This window comes from Ptychodera flava, chromosome 9 (assembly GCF_041260155.1).
Source record: "Ptychodera flava strain L36383 chromosome 9, AS_Pfla_20210202, whole genome shotgun sequence".
NCBI lineage: Eukaryota > Metazoa > Hemichordata > Enteropneusta > Ptychoderidae > Ptychodera > Ptychodera flava.
Genome location: NC_091936.1, coordinates 41676335 through 41689459, shown reverse-complemented (window position 1 = coordinate 41689459; position 13125 = coordinate 41676335). Strand labels below are relative to the sequence as shown.

Here is a 13125-nt window from a genome sequence, read left to right as displayed (position 1 = left end):
CGGTCACTTACCATATGGATGATGTTAACTGTGGTAAGACTTGATCCACTGGTGATTTGCAGTCATTCAGTTCCGGATAAACCTGATCCTGGCTATCCCACTCCTCTTCCTGAGAGCTTGCTTGGCTGCTTCCCTGTAAGAGCTTTGAAATCCGGCGCTGGAAAGATAATCACATAGTGTGCGTATACAGGAAGACTGACAGATAGAGGGAAGATTCTATACAGTAATGACCATAGGAATCTTCGTCTTTTCATTTGACAGCCTTACAGAAGACTTTAGACTCAACACCTGTTTGACAAGAACCACTGCAAGCAAAAGACACAACTCATTGAGACATAGCCAGCAATAAATAATCAATAACAATATATAAATAAACAAAATAACAAATAAATACCTTCCTATTTGTAGATGTTGGGGTTATAAATCCATTTTTATCTTGCTGCTGACCACTGATTGGACTGCTCCGATAACCACTGTTCACTGTCTTACCATAGCTGGACTCTCTCAATGGAGTTGTGATGTACTGCAAAATTAGGCAAAATTCCAGGCGTTTCATTTAATAGGACTTTTGTTCATTAACAAAACTTTCCATAGATGACAAAGTCTCCCATTTTATCCCCATCAGTCATGACTGGGGGGATGCGGAAATCTTTTAGTATTTTCAAAATTCATTTGTCTTTTCCAAAAAAAAAATCATGGTCATACTGAGACATACAAGTATGAGTTAAGACATCGTCAGAAATAACAGATTTTCAGGTTACGTATTATTGAAATCTTATGTTTCTATTATCTTCACTTCAGTGATCAAAACAACACTTTGTCAATCATAGAAGACTGTGAGTACTTTTCTACTGTACATGAAAATAAAAAAACAGCACTGTGCCAAGGATTTGTATATTAAAGCATCACAACATGGACATCGTAAAAAGATGAGAAACCCTCAATAGGATATGACCTTGACCTACCTTGGATTGTGAGGTAATGACCTTTGATGGTGTGTCAGTAACCAATGGTGATAAGGCCGACTTATTTAATTCTAAGCACCTATTGACAACTTTTTGTTCAGGTGAGTTGCAGTTTTCAGCTTCATCTTGTTCCAAAGGCTCAGCAAAACTAACCCTTCTCAGCTGAAAAAATGTCATAAAATGAGTTTACTACACAAACAGAATGAAACGGTGCATGATACAAGTCTCCAGATTATTGTATGATGTATAATTAAGTACTAGAATTTGAAAGGACCACAAGTACAAACAAAACCACTTGCGTAAACACACAAAGAAATATGTGTATTTGCAAACACGTTTGTACACATGGGTTTGTTTGTACTGCCATCATGTTCTTGGGTGTACTGAGCCCTGAAGAATGCTGTGCCTCCCGTGTATTCTGGGCTTCAAGCATTGACAAAGTAGTGTCATGAAAGAAGATATTGTCTCTTTCTCATAATTAGCTTTGAAAAAAATTAGCAGCACATAAAGAATTATAAGAAATTTTCAAAAATTGTGGTTTTGTTAATTGTAAAATTTACATCATTATCAAATCTCGTTTTTTCTTTAATACATGCCAAAACTATTGACAATATTTGATATGTTCAAAAGCATCTCACAAAACGGTTCAACATGTATAAAATTACACCTACATGTGATATTGTACGACCTTTGACTTTACCTTATTTGGAGGTGATGGTGAATCGGTACATTTCCTCTTCAGAATTCCACCACTTGGTGACATCTTGGGGGAGAGGACCTCTCTTGTCAACCTGAGGTGGGCTGGCGATGTAACCCTTCCTTGTGGCGAGCCTAAATCACTCTGCTTTTCACGAGATGATGGCGATGACGAAGGTGACAAATTTGACAATTTCGGGAACACGAATCTTCGGCTAGAGACAGGCGAACTTCTTGGCGATGAGAACGCAGTGTCTTTGTATGGCAGTGTTGAGGCTTTGGCAGTCGATCTAGGCGGGCTCTGACTACTGTCTATTCTCTCCACCTCATGTTCAATGGCAGTGTTTCCTTCATCAAGTTTACTCTTTGGCTCAGAATTTTCAACAACTGTCTTGATATCTGTATCTCTCTCCTCTTCTTTGTTTTCTTTTCCGACAAGGCTGGCCAATGGCAAGTCCCAATCATCATCATCACTGTCATTTTTCTCCCTATCTATATCATCCATCTGTTCACTATTCAAGATGACTTCCCTTGCACACTCATCACCATTGTCCTCTTCTTGTTCAATTATCTTTTCACTGCTGGCAGTGTCTTTATCATCATTTTCCTCCTGACAGTTAATCTGCCCATCACTTGCTGTGTCTTCCTTGCCTTCTACATTTTCATTTGTCTCTTCATCTGTCTGTTCATCCTCAGTCTCTTCATCCTCTTCACTATCATCTTTAACATCTGTTTCTTCTTCCCCATTTTGTTCTTGTACAGGACTGTGGAGACTGCCTGACTTTCCTGTCTTAGATTTCTTTCCTTTAAGACCATCTTTGGGAGACAGCTGTTTCCTAGCATCAGGTGACACAGTGACCATTTTTCTCCGAGCAATGGGAGATGATCCAAGTGTACGTCTCCTTGTGATCATCGGAGACTTGCTCCGTGTGACCATGGGAGATCTGTTTGGTGACTTCACTATTCTTAGCAGTACTCTCTTAGCTGCCTCTTGGTTTGGACTCCTCTTCTTCCGACCGACCAGTCTCTTTTTCCGGCCACTGAATCTTGGAGATGCCTCAGCATCAGCTTCAGCAGTTTTAGCATCATCAGAAACCTTTGGGATAACTTCAGAGTCAGCATCTGTCTCTGGAATTACACCCTCTACTTTATCATCATAAATCTCTTGTACCACCACATCCTTGCCTTCACTGTCTATCATGACTGGTTCGTTGACAGATTCAGGATCATCGCCCTGGTGATCAGCATCTTTCCTGTCATCAGTATCTGTGTCACTCTCTTCCACTCCCTCCTTGCCTGAGTTCACCTCAACAGTGCTGCAGACAACTGACGTCTTCTGTGGTTTGTCACTCTCTTCACAGTTTGTACCTTGATGCACATCACTTTCAGGTGCCTTGTTATCGGTCGCATGGGCTTCATCAGTCTCACATTTTTGTTCTTCTTCCGTATCCTTCTGGGAGGCAAAGAGATCAACACTCTCCATTGAAGAATTATACAAGTTGTTGACCTCATCTTTTGAATCGTCCTCCGTTAAGACATCTCTGTCAGAATTATTTGAAACTTCCTGATCTCTGTCCTGGGATTGTCTGCAGTATTTACTGACTCTTCTTCTTACAGGTCTTTGGTTTGTTGAGCTATCTCTGCTGCTCTCTGTCACCTCCTCGATCGTCGACAAAGGTGTGTTTTGTAGTTTGGCTGGCCTGCCACGTTTTCTCTTTGGGGTTGGCTCTCTCATTGGTTCTTCACACGACTCTGTTCCTGAATGTGGTGATGTTACAGCAGTCTTATGTTTCGGCTTCCTTCCTCTTTTCTTTTTCATCAAGGGTGACAGTTCCTGAGAAGAGATGTCAGCACCGTACTCTTGAGATTCCGTTTTTCTCATATTCGCTGCATCACCTGCAGAAAACCTTCTCTTTTTAGGTGGCCTGCCAACTTTTCTCTTCGGCGTGATGACATCTTTTGTCAATTCCTGAGATGACTCAGCTTTTTTGTGTTTTCTCCCAAGCTTCTTTTTCACTGGGGAAAGCTCCTGAGAGAAAACATCACCATCGAGCTCCTGTGACTCAACCTTGCTTTCTAATCCCTCATCAGATTCCCGGCTTGCTGTGTTTTTATTCCCTTGATCCCCTGTTTTACCACATTCTGTAACTGAGCTATCCCCATCATCCTCTTTATCCTCTGGCAGTGGGGTTACTCCTTCCATAGCTTCTGCATCCAGGTCTGGGTCCGCGACAACGTTTTTCTCCTGAGGTGAGTTGCCGATTATGCTTCTGCGCCTCTTTGGTTTCCTTCCTACAGAACAATGAGATTCCTTACCATCAGCTTTGTCATCATATTCTTCGCATTTTTTACAGGGAGACGATGACTTTGTATACTTCTTATTCTTCTTGGGACTGTACCTCTTGATCTCATCCTCACTCAGGCGTTTCAGCTTCAGCACCGGTGCTGACAACATGATTAAATTTCCTTTCACTGGTTTGGTCTCTGCCTGAGAATCAGCCACCGCAATGATCTCAGAGTTACTCTGGAGATCTGATGCTGAATCCGCAAACAAATCTAAGGATTGGGTCTCGGGAACAAAACTTGTCACCGGGCTCTTCACCTCGCTTGAATTATCAGCATCATCAGTTACCTTACTTTCAACTTCAAGACCAACTTCAACAACATTTTCTGATGTATGCTTTCCGCTTTCCTCCACGGCATTTGTTCTTATCAGAACTCCTAAGCTACGTCTTTTACTGTTAGCTGCAGCTGAATTTTCCTTTGGTGGAGTTCCTGCAATCATATCCTCATTTGTGGTATTTAGTTCCACGGTCCCATCTCTTTCCTTTCTGACATCCAACTCGGAAGCTTGTTCCTCACTAGAGATATTCATATCTTCCACAGAATCTTGTTCCACAGTTTCTGTGATGTCATTGTCTAATTTCTCCTCATCTTTGCGTTCCTTGGGAGTTTTTAGCCACTTGGATTCTGACACAATATCCAGATTTTTGACCTTGGCCTCAGGTTGACCTTTGGAAATCTCGTCCCTTTCAATTTTTTCACTCTTACTTTGCTTGGCTGCATCATTTCTCATAGACATTCCTGGATCAGACCGGGTCAATGTTTCGGAATCATTCCCATCATTGTTTTTGTCATCATAATCTCGGACATCAGAGAACAGCTCAAAGACGTTTACATGTTTATTTGTTCCAGAGTCAGTACCATCAGGTAGTTTTCCCATTTTCTCAGGGTCCTTCTCATCCTTGGTCTTGGTCCTCTCTATCAATCCAAAAAAACTAACTCTTTTACCGTCACTCTTTGCTTGTTCCTTCGTATCAAAACTACTTTCAGCGTTGTCTTTGTTTGCAGAAGTGACGTTAGGCACAACGTTGGTTTTTTCCCTGTCATTTTCATCTTGCTCTGGGTCACTGCTCTTAGAACTGGTGTCTTCATCCGACAGAGTTGGAGTCCTGTGAAAGATCGAGCAAACAGCACAACAAAGTGTAAGTCCTATTTCCTAGAACTCTGACATTTCAACGGATACATTCTGAAATTTAGGTCAAAAATGGCAGTTTAATAACCCTCAAATTACATCTGAAAGAGTAAACTTAAGATGGATGGGGCGTTAAGCCTTCTCTACCTTGTATTGGTGAAATTTATCATGGTTAATAGAACACATTACATTGTGCTAATTATTACCTTTCCAATATTAGAAAAAGGTATTTGAAATAGTGAACCTGTTACCACAATTAAAGTCAGGGTTCATACACTTCAAGTAAATCAAAATTCCAGGACTTTCCAGGAGTTTTTTTGCCATTTTCCAGGAGTATTTGTGGTTGAAAAATGCCATTTTCCAGGAGTGTTTGCACGATAAAGCTTGCAATTTTAATAAGAATCATACACTAATTGTTTCTAATGTTTTCATTGTCCACAAAACTTCAGCCCATAAGACATCATTTTGCTGACAAATGCAGTCAATGACGAGTTGACAGGTTTTGACGGTGACGACATCTTGAATAACATCGCTGACGATTGAGACAGTTCACAGTAAGTGAGGCTACCCACAATTCTCCATGATCTGTACACATGGAGATCACTCACTGAACTGAAGCAAATTTCTTCTGTACACAGAACAACTCGGTCCATATTTCAAAATTCTGGCAACATAGTTCTGATCATCATAATTTTCTGATTTCTCACTGTGAATAATGAGATAATCAACCACTTTTCCTCGGAGGAGATAGCAATTTTGTAATTTTGTCGACATAGATTTTTGACAGCCATACACAATATTTTCCAGGAAACTGAGGGAATAAGTTGCATCTGTGTTGGCAAAAGAAAGAGCATTGATTTTTTTAATGTTCGTAACAAAGGAAATTTGCATGTCTGACAGGTGGTATGATGAGACCATCTTAGTTGCTGATAACTTTATCTTGACAAGTGTGCAATTTTTAGTACCTCCAAACATCGACTTCTCATTCAATTTACTCTTGAATTTTAAACATAATCAATAATTTAGGAACATTAAAAAAGCCTTTAGCAAAAAATGTCTGAGTGAACAAATCAAGGGGAATTGTGGGTAGCCTCACTTACTGTGCAGTTGCGAGTTGCGAGTGTGGTGTCAGGAAAGATAAACTCAGGGAAGGCTTAGAATTAGTCGATGACTTTACATTTGATGAAGATCGGGCAAAGAAATCATTAACTTTTTATTTACTTGCTCCTGTTTTTTTCCTACCGGAGCTCGATGTTTTGCTCCTGTAGCTATAGCATGGCTTTTCATAGCCCCGAGTATGATGCTATGTGTTCCCTGCATTATAAAGCCTCCCACTACAGCCCTGCTGAGGTCCATAGACATGCGGTCCCAATTTGGACCGCACACGAAAAACTACTTTTCTAACTACTTTCGGCCGAAATCAACTCAATTCCAATCTATGCCTACCCGAATCACTCAACCCCTCACAGACTGCAAAACAGAACTGTTCGCATGACGTCCAAAACCATAAGTTTGCTGGTGATGCACGGTGAAGGGCACAAAGGGCGGCAATATCTCGCATGAATGTGCCGAATGGCAAGCCACGGGAACACAATGCATCATATGCAGTGCTAGGCTTTCCGATACATCGAAAGTCTTTTCACAAAGTTTGCATCTTGCTGCGAATTTATCTTGCGCCCGCTCAAGCCATCCTACGTACTCGGGCTGTTTCAACCAATGATCGCTGAATAAACACTTTGCAGGAGGCATTGCTGTGACTGGTGACCCGAACAAGCTTTAAATTTCAACACGGTCCCTCCACAACCTACTCATGCATACTTCAATGTCACTGTACGTGCGTGCAAAACCGTGGATAATGGAATACACAACATGGTCTCGCCCACGCTAGTACAAGGGTACCCCTTTACGACATTATAAGAAACACTACTACGCTTTCCAAATTTTGTCTCGGGAGGGCTCCCCACCTGTCGCAAAACATCTTTTCGCATTTTTGCAATTTTGACGTTCGACAATTATACTGTTTGACGTTCGCCCTTACGATCAGGCCGTTCTCGACTATGTGCGATCGTAACTAGCGATTTTCCAGGAGTTTTCCAGGAGTAAATTTTGATTTTCCAGGAGTTTCCAGGAGTTTCCAGGAGTGGTTTTAAATTCCAGGACTTTCCAGGACTTTCCAGGAGCGTACGAACCCTGTAAAGTACTCTTCGATAACAAATATTGTTCTCAACCCTTTCCCTGCCAGACACAATCACTTCCACATCAGCCAACTCAGTGAAAAGTGATATTGAGCAAAATCAATACGTATTTCAACCCATTTGACTTGGTCTGTTCCAACAGCTTCAGTCCATAAAAATAATGTTTACAGTATCTGTGATTTCAGGCGCCTTCAAACAATCAATTTTTTGTTAAAATGCACCAAATGAGACATATTGTGCTTCACTAGTTTTAATGAACTTGACCTGATGCTGAAATATGAACTTGGCAGGAACAGGGTTAAAATTAAAAGCTTACGCTACATGCCAGAAAACATAATAAATGTGTTTCTTGATAACAAATTTCCTGTCACCTAGTGTTGTATAAAACTGTATCTTTCATGAAATACTTCTATATGAACTTACTCTTGAACACTCTGGCTTGCCAACAGTTCAGCCATCAAGTTTGTGTCCTGTGAAGCGTCAAGGTCATTGTACATGGCTGGTACTACTGTGCGGCTCCGCAACACTTCCTTTTGATGCTCAGTCAACACACGTTTTTTCTTCGGTGAAGGGGCAATTTTCACAAACTCCTGATGAAGGAAAACACAGCCAAATTTTATTGCAATAAACAATACTTTGGTTTGATTCTGTCAGAGAATCCTTCAACATGTGTTCTGGCCATGTGATATGTTGTATTCAACTTTGAGGTTTTTCACAAAATGAAAGTCTGTCAGTAAATAAACGTATTGGAAAAACATGCTGTATCAAAAATTCAATACTTAATATTGTATAGTTTTATACACGTTGTTGCATTTCACACACAAATATGACAACAACAATTATGTGCAACTGAAGTTATATGTAACTTCATATTACGATCAGTGGCACTTTTGCCGTACTGATTACAGGCTCCATAACATTCAAAGTCACTTGAAATTCAGGAATTTTTTTAGCAATTTTCAAGGAGTCCTTTTTAGGGCCAAAATATTATTTCCAAGATACTTTTTTACAATACATTGTATTCCTAAAAAAAACCCATTTTTTAATGTCGTGGCTAACTATCTTGTCATTTTTTGAAAATTCTGGATGGATTATCAATTTTCCAGAACTTTCCAGGACTCAATGTCATTTTCAAGGACTTTTCCAGGACATTCCAGGAGGCTTTAAAATTCAAGGACTTTCAAGGAACATATGGACCCTGTGATTAGAAATATTTTTCTGAGAGTAAATATTTTGATGCTGTAATTTTATGAACGGTCAATTGTTGCTCAAAACATCACAGAGATGACAACTGCAAATAGACTGCATGCTGAAATTGGTGATCTGCTTTGCTGAAGTGTTGTATGATATGATATTAGTTTTACTAACCACTTTACTGTCTTCATCAATAGACAAGGGAAGTTTTCTTCTAACTGTAGCATTTTGTGGGGAGGTGAAACCTTTACTCTGTTTGCTGCCCCTCAATGGAGACGCCGTTCTCTTGGGAGAGGCCACTGACGCAGCTACAGTCTTCCCTAGGAAACTTCCATGCATCTTCTGTGGTGATGGACGGCCAAGGATTGGAACACCAGGAAGGACTGGAGCTGGAGGTGCCATAAGTTGGGAGGCCTCGCTCTGGAAAATGAAAAATTTGTTTTAAGTTTGAAACAGTATATGTACCGTTATGTGTTGCACATTCATTTTTTAAGCATAATAAGGTTTGCAAGAACTCGAGTTAACATCACATGGTCGGATACAATAATTACAAATTGCGGAGATATGCTGGGTATTTTTTCAAACTGTCTTCCAACGACAATCCAATGCATAGGAGGCTTTTATTGTAAAATGGTCAGATTGTAAGTATCACTTTTTGTTTAGTTGAAGCTAAAACTACCATTTCATGATCTCAAGAATTTTAGAATGACTAACATCATTTGCCAGACTGAACGATGGCTCTTCAAGCATTTCTATATCTTCCTCTTTGAAGCCTGGTAAGATTATTGGAGTCTTCTCTCTCAGTTTCTGTAGGCACAGTCTGGAATTCAACAAAATAAAGAAACTTTATAAGTTACAACTCTCAATCTGGTTGTCCACATACCAAATGCCAACACGCTGCAGTATATTCTAGTGGTGGTTCTACATTCTCAGCACTTTCAGCTAATGTTATGGAACATATTTTACATGACCCCAACACCATGTAAGGCATCAAAACTAACCAAGATATCCTTCAAAATAAAATTGCAACATCTCTCAATGCCCCTTTACTGCAATAATTTTACCATATTGTCTGCAATAAATTTGGTTTTAGAGGGAAAAAAGGAAAGATGATGGAAAGGTAGGAAAAGTTTCAAACTTACTTCAAACCTTTGGGATATTCCAGAGTCACAGCGCCGGCAAATGTAGCATTCCAACAGACGAGTGACCTGTTTTTGATGGCTCTCTTTGGATGATGCAGCGTTGCCTCAAACAGCGGAGACATGACAGACAGCATGGCAGTGTTGTACGGACCTTTGTATCGGCTTTCTACAGCAGTCAGAATGTCTGTCAACAGCTTTTCAAGTTTCTGGTTCAAACCCGGGGTGAACAGTCCACCGAATGATACAGGTCTGAAATGAATGAAATTAAATTTTATGTTTAACCCTTTCATAGTCATGGTTTGGCCGCAACCTACTTGTTATCAATGGTGGGTTTGAACCATTTACAGGGAATTGGGTGTGAACAGCACAAATTTTTACATGAGATGGGGAGACTTGTGGTAAAACTTGTAATTTAGGACAGAAAAAAGAACTAAAAAGGCGTTCTGACAGAAAAAATCTTTCAAGACGTATCAAACTTATGGCATGCACTTCATTTCCCTTATGATATTTTATCAGAATATTAAATTGTTTACAAATCACCATAGTAACATCAACACTCTGATATCATAAATCTTGAGATCAGATTATTTTGTGTTATGAATGAGCCTTAAATTTATTTTGATACTTAATTCTAAAATGACTTAAGGTGGAATCTTCTGTTGTGAGGGTTTCGAATCTTTGCTTTTATGTTGGCATTAAATTGCTGCTGATGTGCAGTGTGCTCAGAAGGTTATATCTGATTGGTCAATTGTCACTATTCAAAGCAACTTAGGGAGTCTATTTCTATTATTCAATTATGACGGCCAGATTCAGCAAACCAATTGGACAACAGCTTCCGAGCATGGATTTGCCAAGCACACCATTTGAACAACAGGAAATCAAAACATGAAAAATTTTCACTTACACTACGGATGCCACAAAGACATTTGCAATTGGCTCTGCAAGCTTCCCTAGGACATCTGCTATCATTGTTGCCATGGAGATGTGAGTGAACAGTGTTGATAGTATAGTCATCATGCCACTGACAGCAGAGGACCACAGCTGAGTAGTTACAGTGCTTGAGTTCTGTGAAAACATTTACGTTGGAAGATTTCAGTAAAGGCAGGGTTGTAACATTTAATGATTTCAATTTTTATATAAAAAAATGCTATACTGTAAAAGATGGCTGTATGAGTGAAATCCATGGTAAAATAGTGTAGTAAACCAAATGTTGTACAAGTCATATTATGCTAACGTGTACTACCATTATCACTCCATTTGTTCAACTGCTGAGTTTCACATCTTTATATCTAGCGCCCCCTATGGTATGAATATTCCAGTAAAAATAGCAGCCTACACAAATGATGTCGCCGCATCGCTCATATGTACAGTGTATATTGATTATTTTCTGTTGCAATTGTATATTTCTCAAGAGCAAATCTACAACTCCAACCCTCCAAGGTTATTTTTTTTCTGGTCAAGCTAATGGAGTGATTGTTGTTTTCATGATTAAGTTTTAATATCATCTTAAACATTCACCCTTTCCTGGGTCCCACAGAAATTTTGTTGCTTTGCTAACTTGGAACTTTTGTGAAATGCACGGTTCCTCTGAAAAGGTAACAAAATAGAAGAAATTCCAAGCCTGTGAAGAACAAACATTATCTAATCTGTAATGCGTCTATTATTTAGTTAAATTTAAAGGTGAAATTTCAAACAGAATTTGTGGGTAGGCTTTGACTGTCTATGGAAATCAAAACATGCAAAACTTTCTCCTTCGAGTTAGTGAACAACTTTCATTCAGTCAAAATGAACATTTGAGTTTTAAAATTTGCATCAGAAGTTAAAACGTGATAAAAGTAAATGTCAACACTGATAATATATTTTTTTGAAAAAGACAAAAAAGCTTTTCGAATCTACCTTGGTTAAGACTCCAGTAAATGATGTACTTCTTGTATCAGTGAACTGGTAGAGAGCGTACAGTAAATTGCACAGAAGATGTATTGCAGACGTCAAGTTCCCGAGGGGTCGATGACCTCTCCTGTTCAGCTTCGCAGGACTTGCGAATGCTGAAATCACAACATAGGAATACAAGTGTTTTCCAAACTGTTTGCACGAAAAAAAGGTAGCTTGAACAACTAAGAACTTTTTGTACAGTACAGTCATTGAGTTCCCAGTATCATCATAGGATATAGTCTAATTACTCTGGGAGGGCTGTTGACAGTCACAGGTTTGTTACTGAATAAAAGCTGCAAGCAAACAAAAGTGGACACTCCTGCTAAAAATTCTGACAAATTTTGTCAGCGTTGGGTGCATTGCTGTTGATATAGCTTGTAATCAGAGTTGTTCATGTCACTTCAAGTGTTCATTCGTAACATTGGCAGTCTACTATAAAGCTGATCATAAATATAGGTTCATGCATATTACATACAGGGTTCGTACATCTTGGGACAAATAAAATTCCAGGGCTTTCCAGGGTTTTTTGACCAGTTTTCCAGGGCTATTTCAACTAAAATCAAATAATTTTCCAGGGCTCTTGACCATGAAAACAAATTTATACTCGACTGCTATCGACACACCGTACCTATCTACTGCTTTAATTCCTGAGCTTTTTCTTCTAACTGTATAGCTACTGATTGTATTTCAGTTTGTTTTTCTCTTTTGCAGTCTTAGAATTTGCACTCCTATCCACAGACTATTTAACTTTGCGACAAAAGGCATTTCCCCGTAGATTCAGCTTTCTTGGAATATTTCTTATCAGATTTGTTAAGTTTAACTACATCAGTCTCAAGTATCTTCATTTTCCAGGGTTTTCCAGGGCTAAATCATTTTTCCAGGGTTTTCCAGGGCTAAAATAAAATTCCAGGGTTTTCCAGGACCGTACGAACCCTGTATATAAGAAGGTAATGACCAATTTCCACAAATTTTATCTTCATCTGTTTTTGTTTACATGTGCAGTTCCTGGTCAGACCCTCTTCATGCAATTTTATCGTTTCATACCTGTGCTGGTTGCCAAGTTTTTTTTAATGAGTCATGCATAAATTCCATGAGGTTTTCTAAAATTTTTATGGAAACTTTTTACATATTTAGCATACCCCTGATGTGACTGTGTTTAGAATTAGCCTCATTTAACAACCCGTGATACTTGTATCACACTAAAAGTTCAACTCTAAGTAAGATTGTTTAACTTGACACTGGGGTAGGATGACAGGTTCAAGAAATAGACCAAATGAAGTGAAAACGCTACTCACCACCACCACTTGCAGACTGCTGGTGGTTGGAAAACACAGAGAAGTCCACAGTGTGAATCATCACACCGCAAAGATGAACAACAGCATCGACAAAATTCATGTCCTGTTGAAAACATTACATTAACAAATTTTACAAATGCTCATGTAAAGAGACTGAAAATATGCATTATAAGCAAGTGTTTGTTCTCCAAAATTAGAGTTAAAAGAGCACAAAATACTGTCATCAAGACT

General features: G+C 39.2%; 1 protein-coding gene across 1 annotated transcript in view; it reads right to left on the bottom strand.

Annotated features, from left to right (window-relative positions):
* The window catches only part of LOC139141038 (telomere-associated protein RIF1-like), a 45169-nt gene that overhangs the window by 3569 nt on the left and 28475 nt on the right, over positions 1 to 13125 (bottom strand). The window contains exons 19-29 of the mRNA XM_070710606.1: positions 12895 to 12997; positions 11564 to 11712; positions 10572 to 10732; positions 9668 to 9916; positions 9240 to 9345; positions 8700 to 8945; positions 7755 to 7921; positions 1666 to 5113; positions 966 to 1127; positions 395 to 523; positions 12 to 157 (exon numbers count right to left, since the gene is read on the bottom strand). Coding sequence (XP_070566707.1) covers positions 12 to 157; positions 395 to 523; positions 966 to 1127; positions 1666 to 5113; positions 7755 to 7921; positions 8700 to 8945; positions 9240 to 9345; positions 9668 to 9916; positions 10572 to 10732; positions 11564 to 11712; positions 12895 to 12997 — 5066 coding nt within the window. The remainder of the gene's footprint in view (positions 1 to 11; positions 158 to 394; positions 524 to 965; positions 1128 to 1665; positions 5114 to 7754; positions 7922 to 8699; positions 8946 to 9239; positions 9346 to 9667; positions 9917 to 10571; positions 10733 to 11563; positions 11713 to 12894; positions 12998 to 13125) is intronic.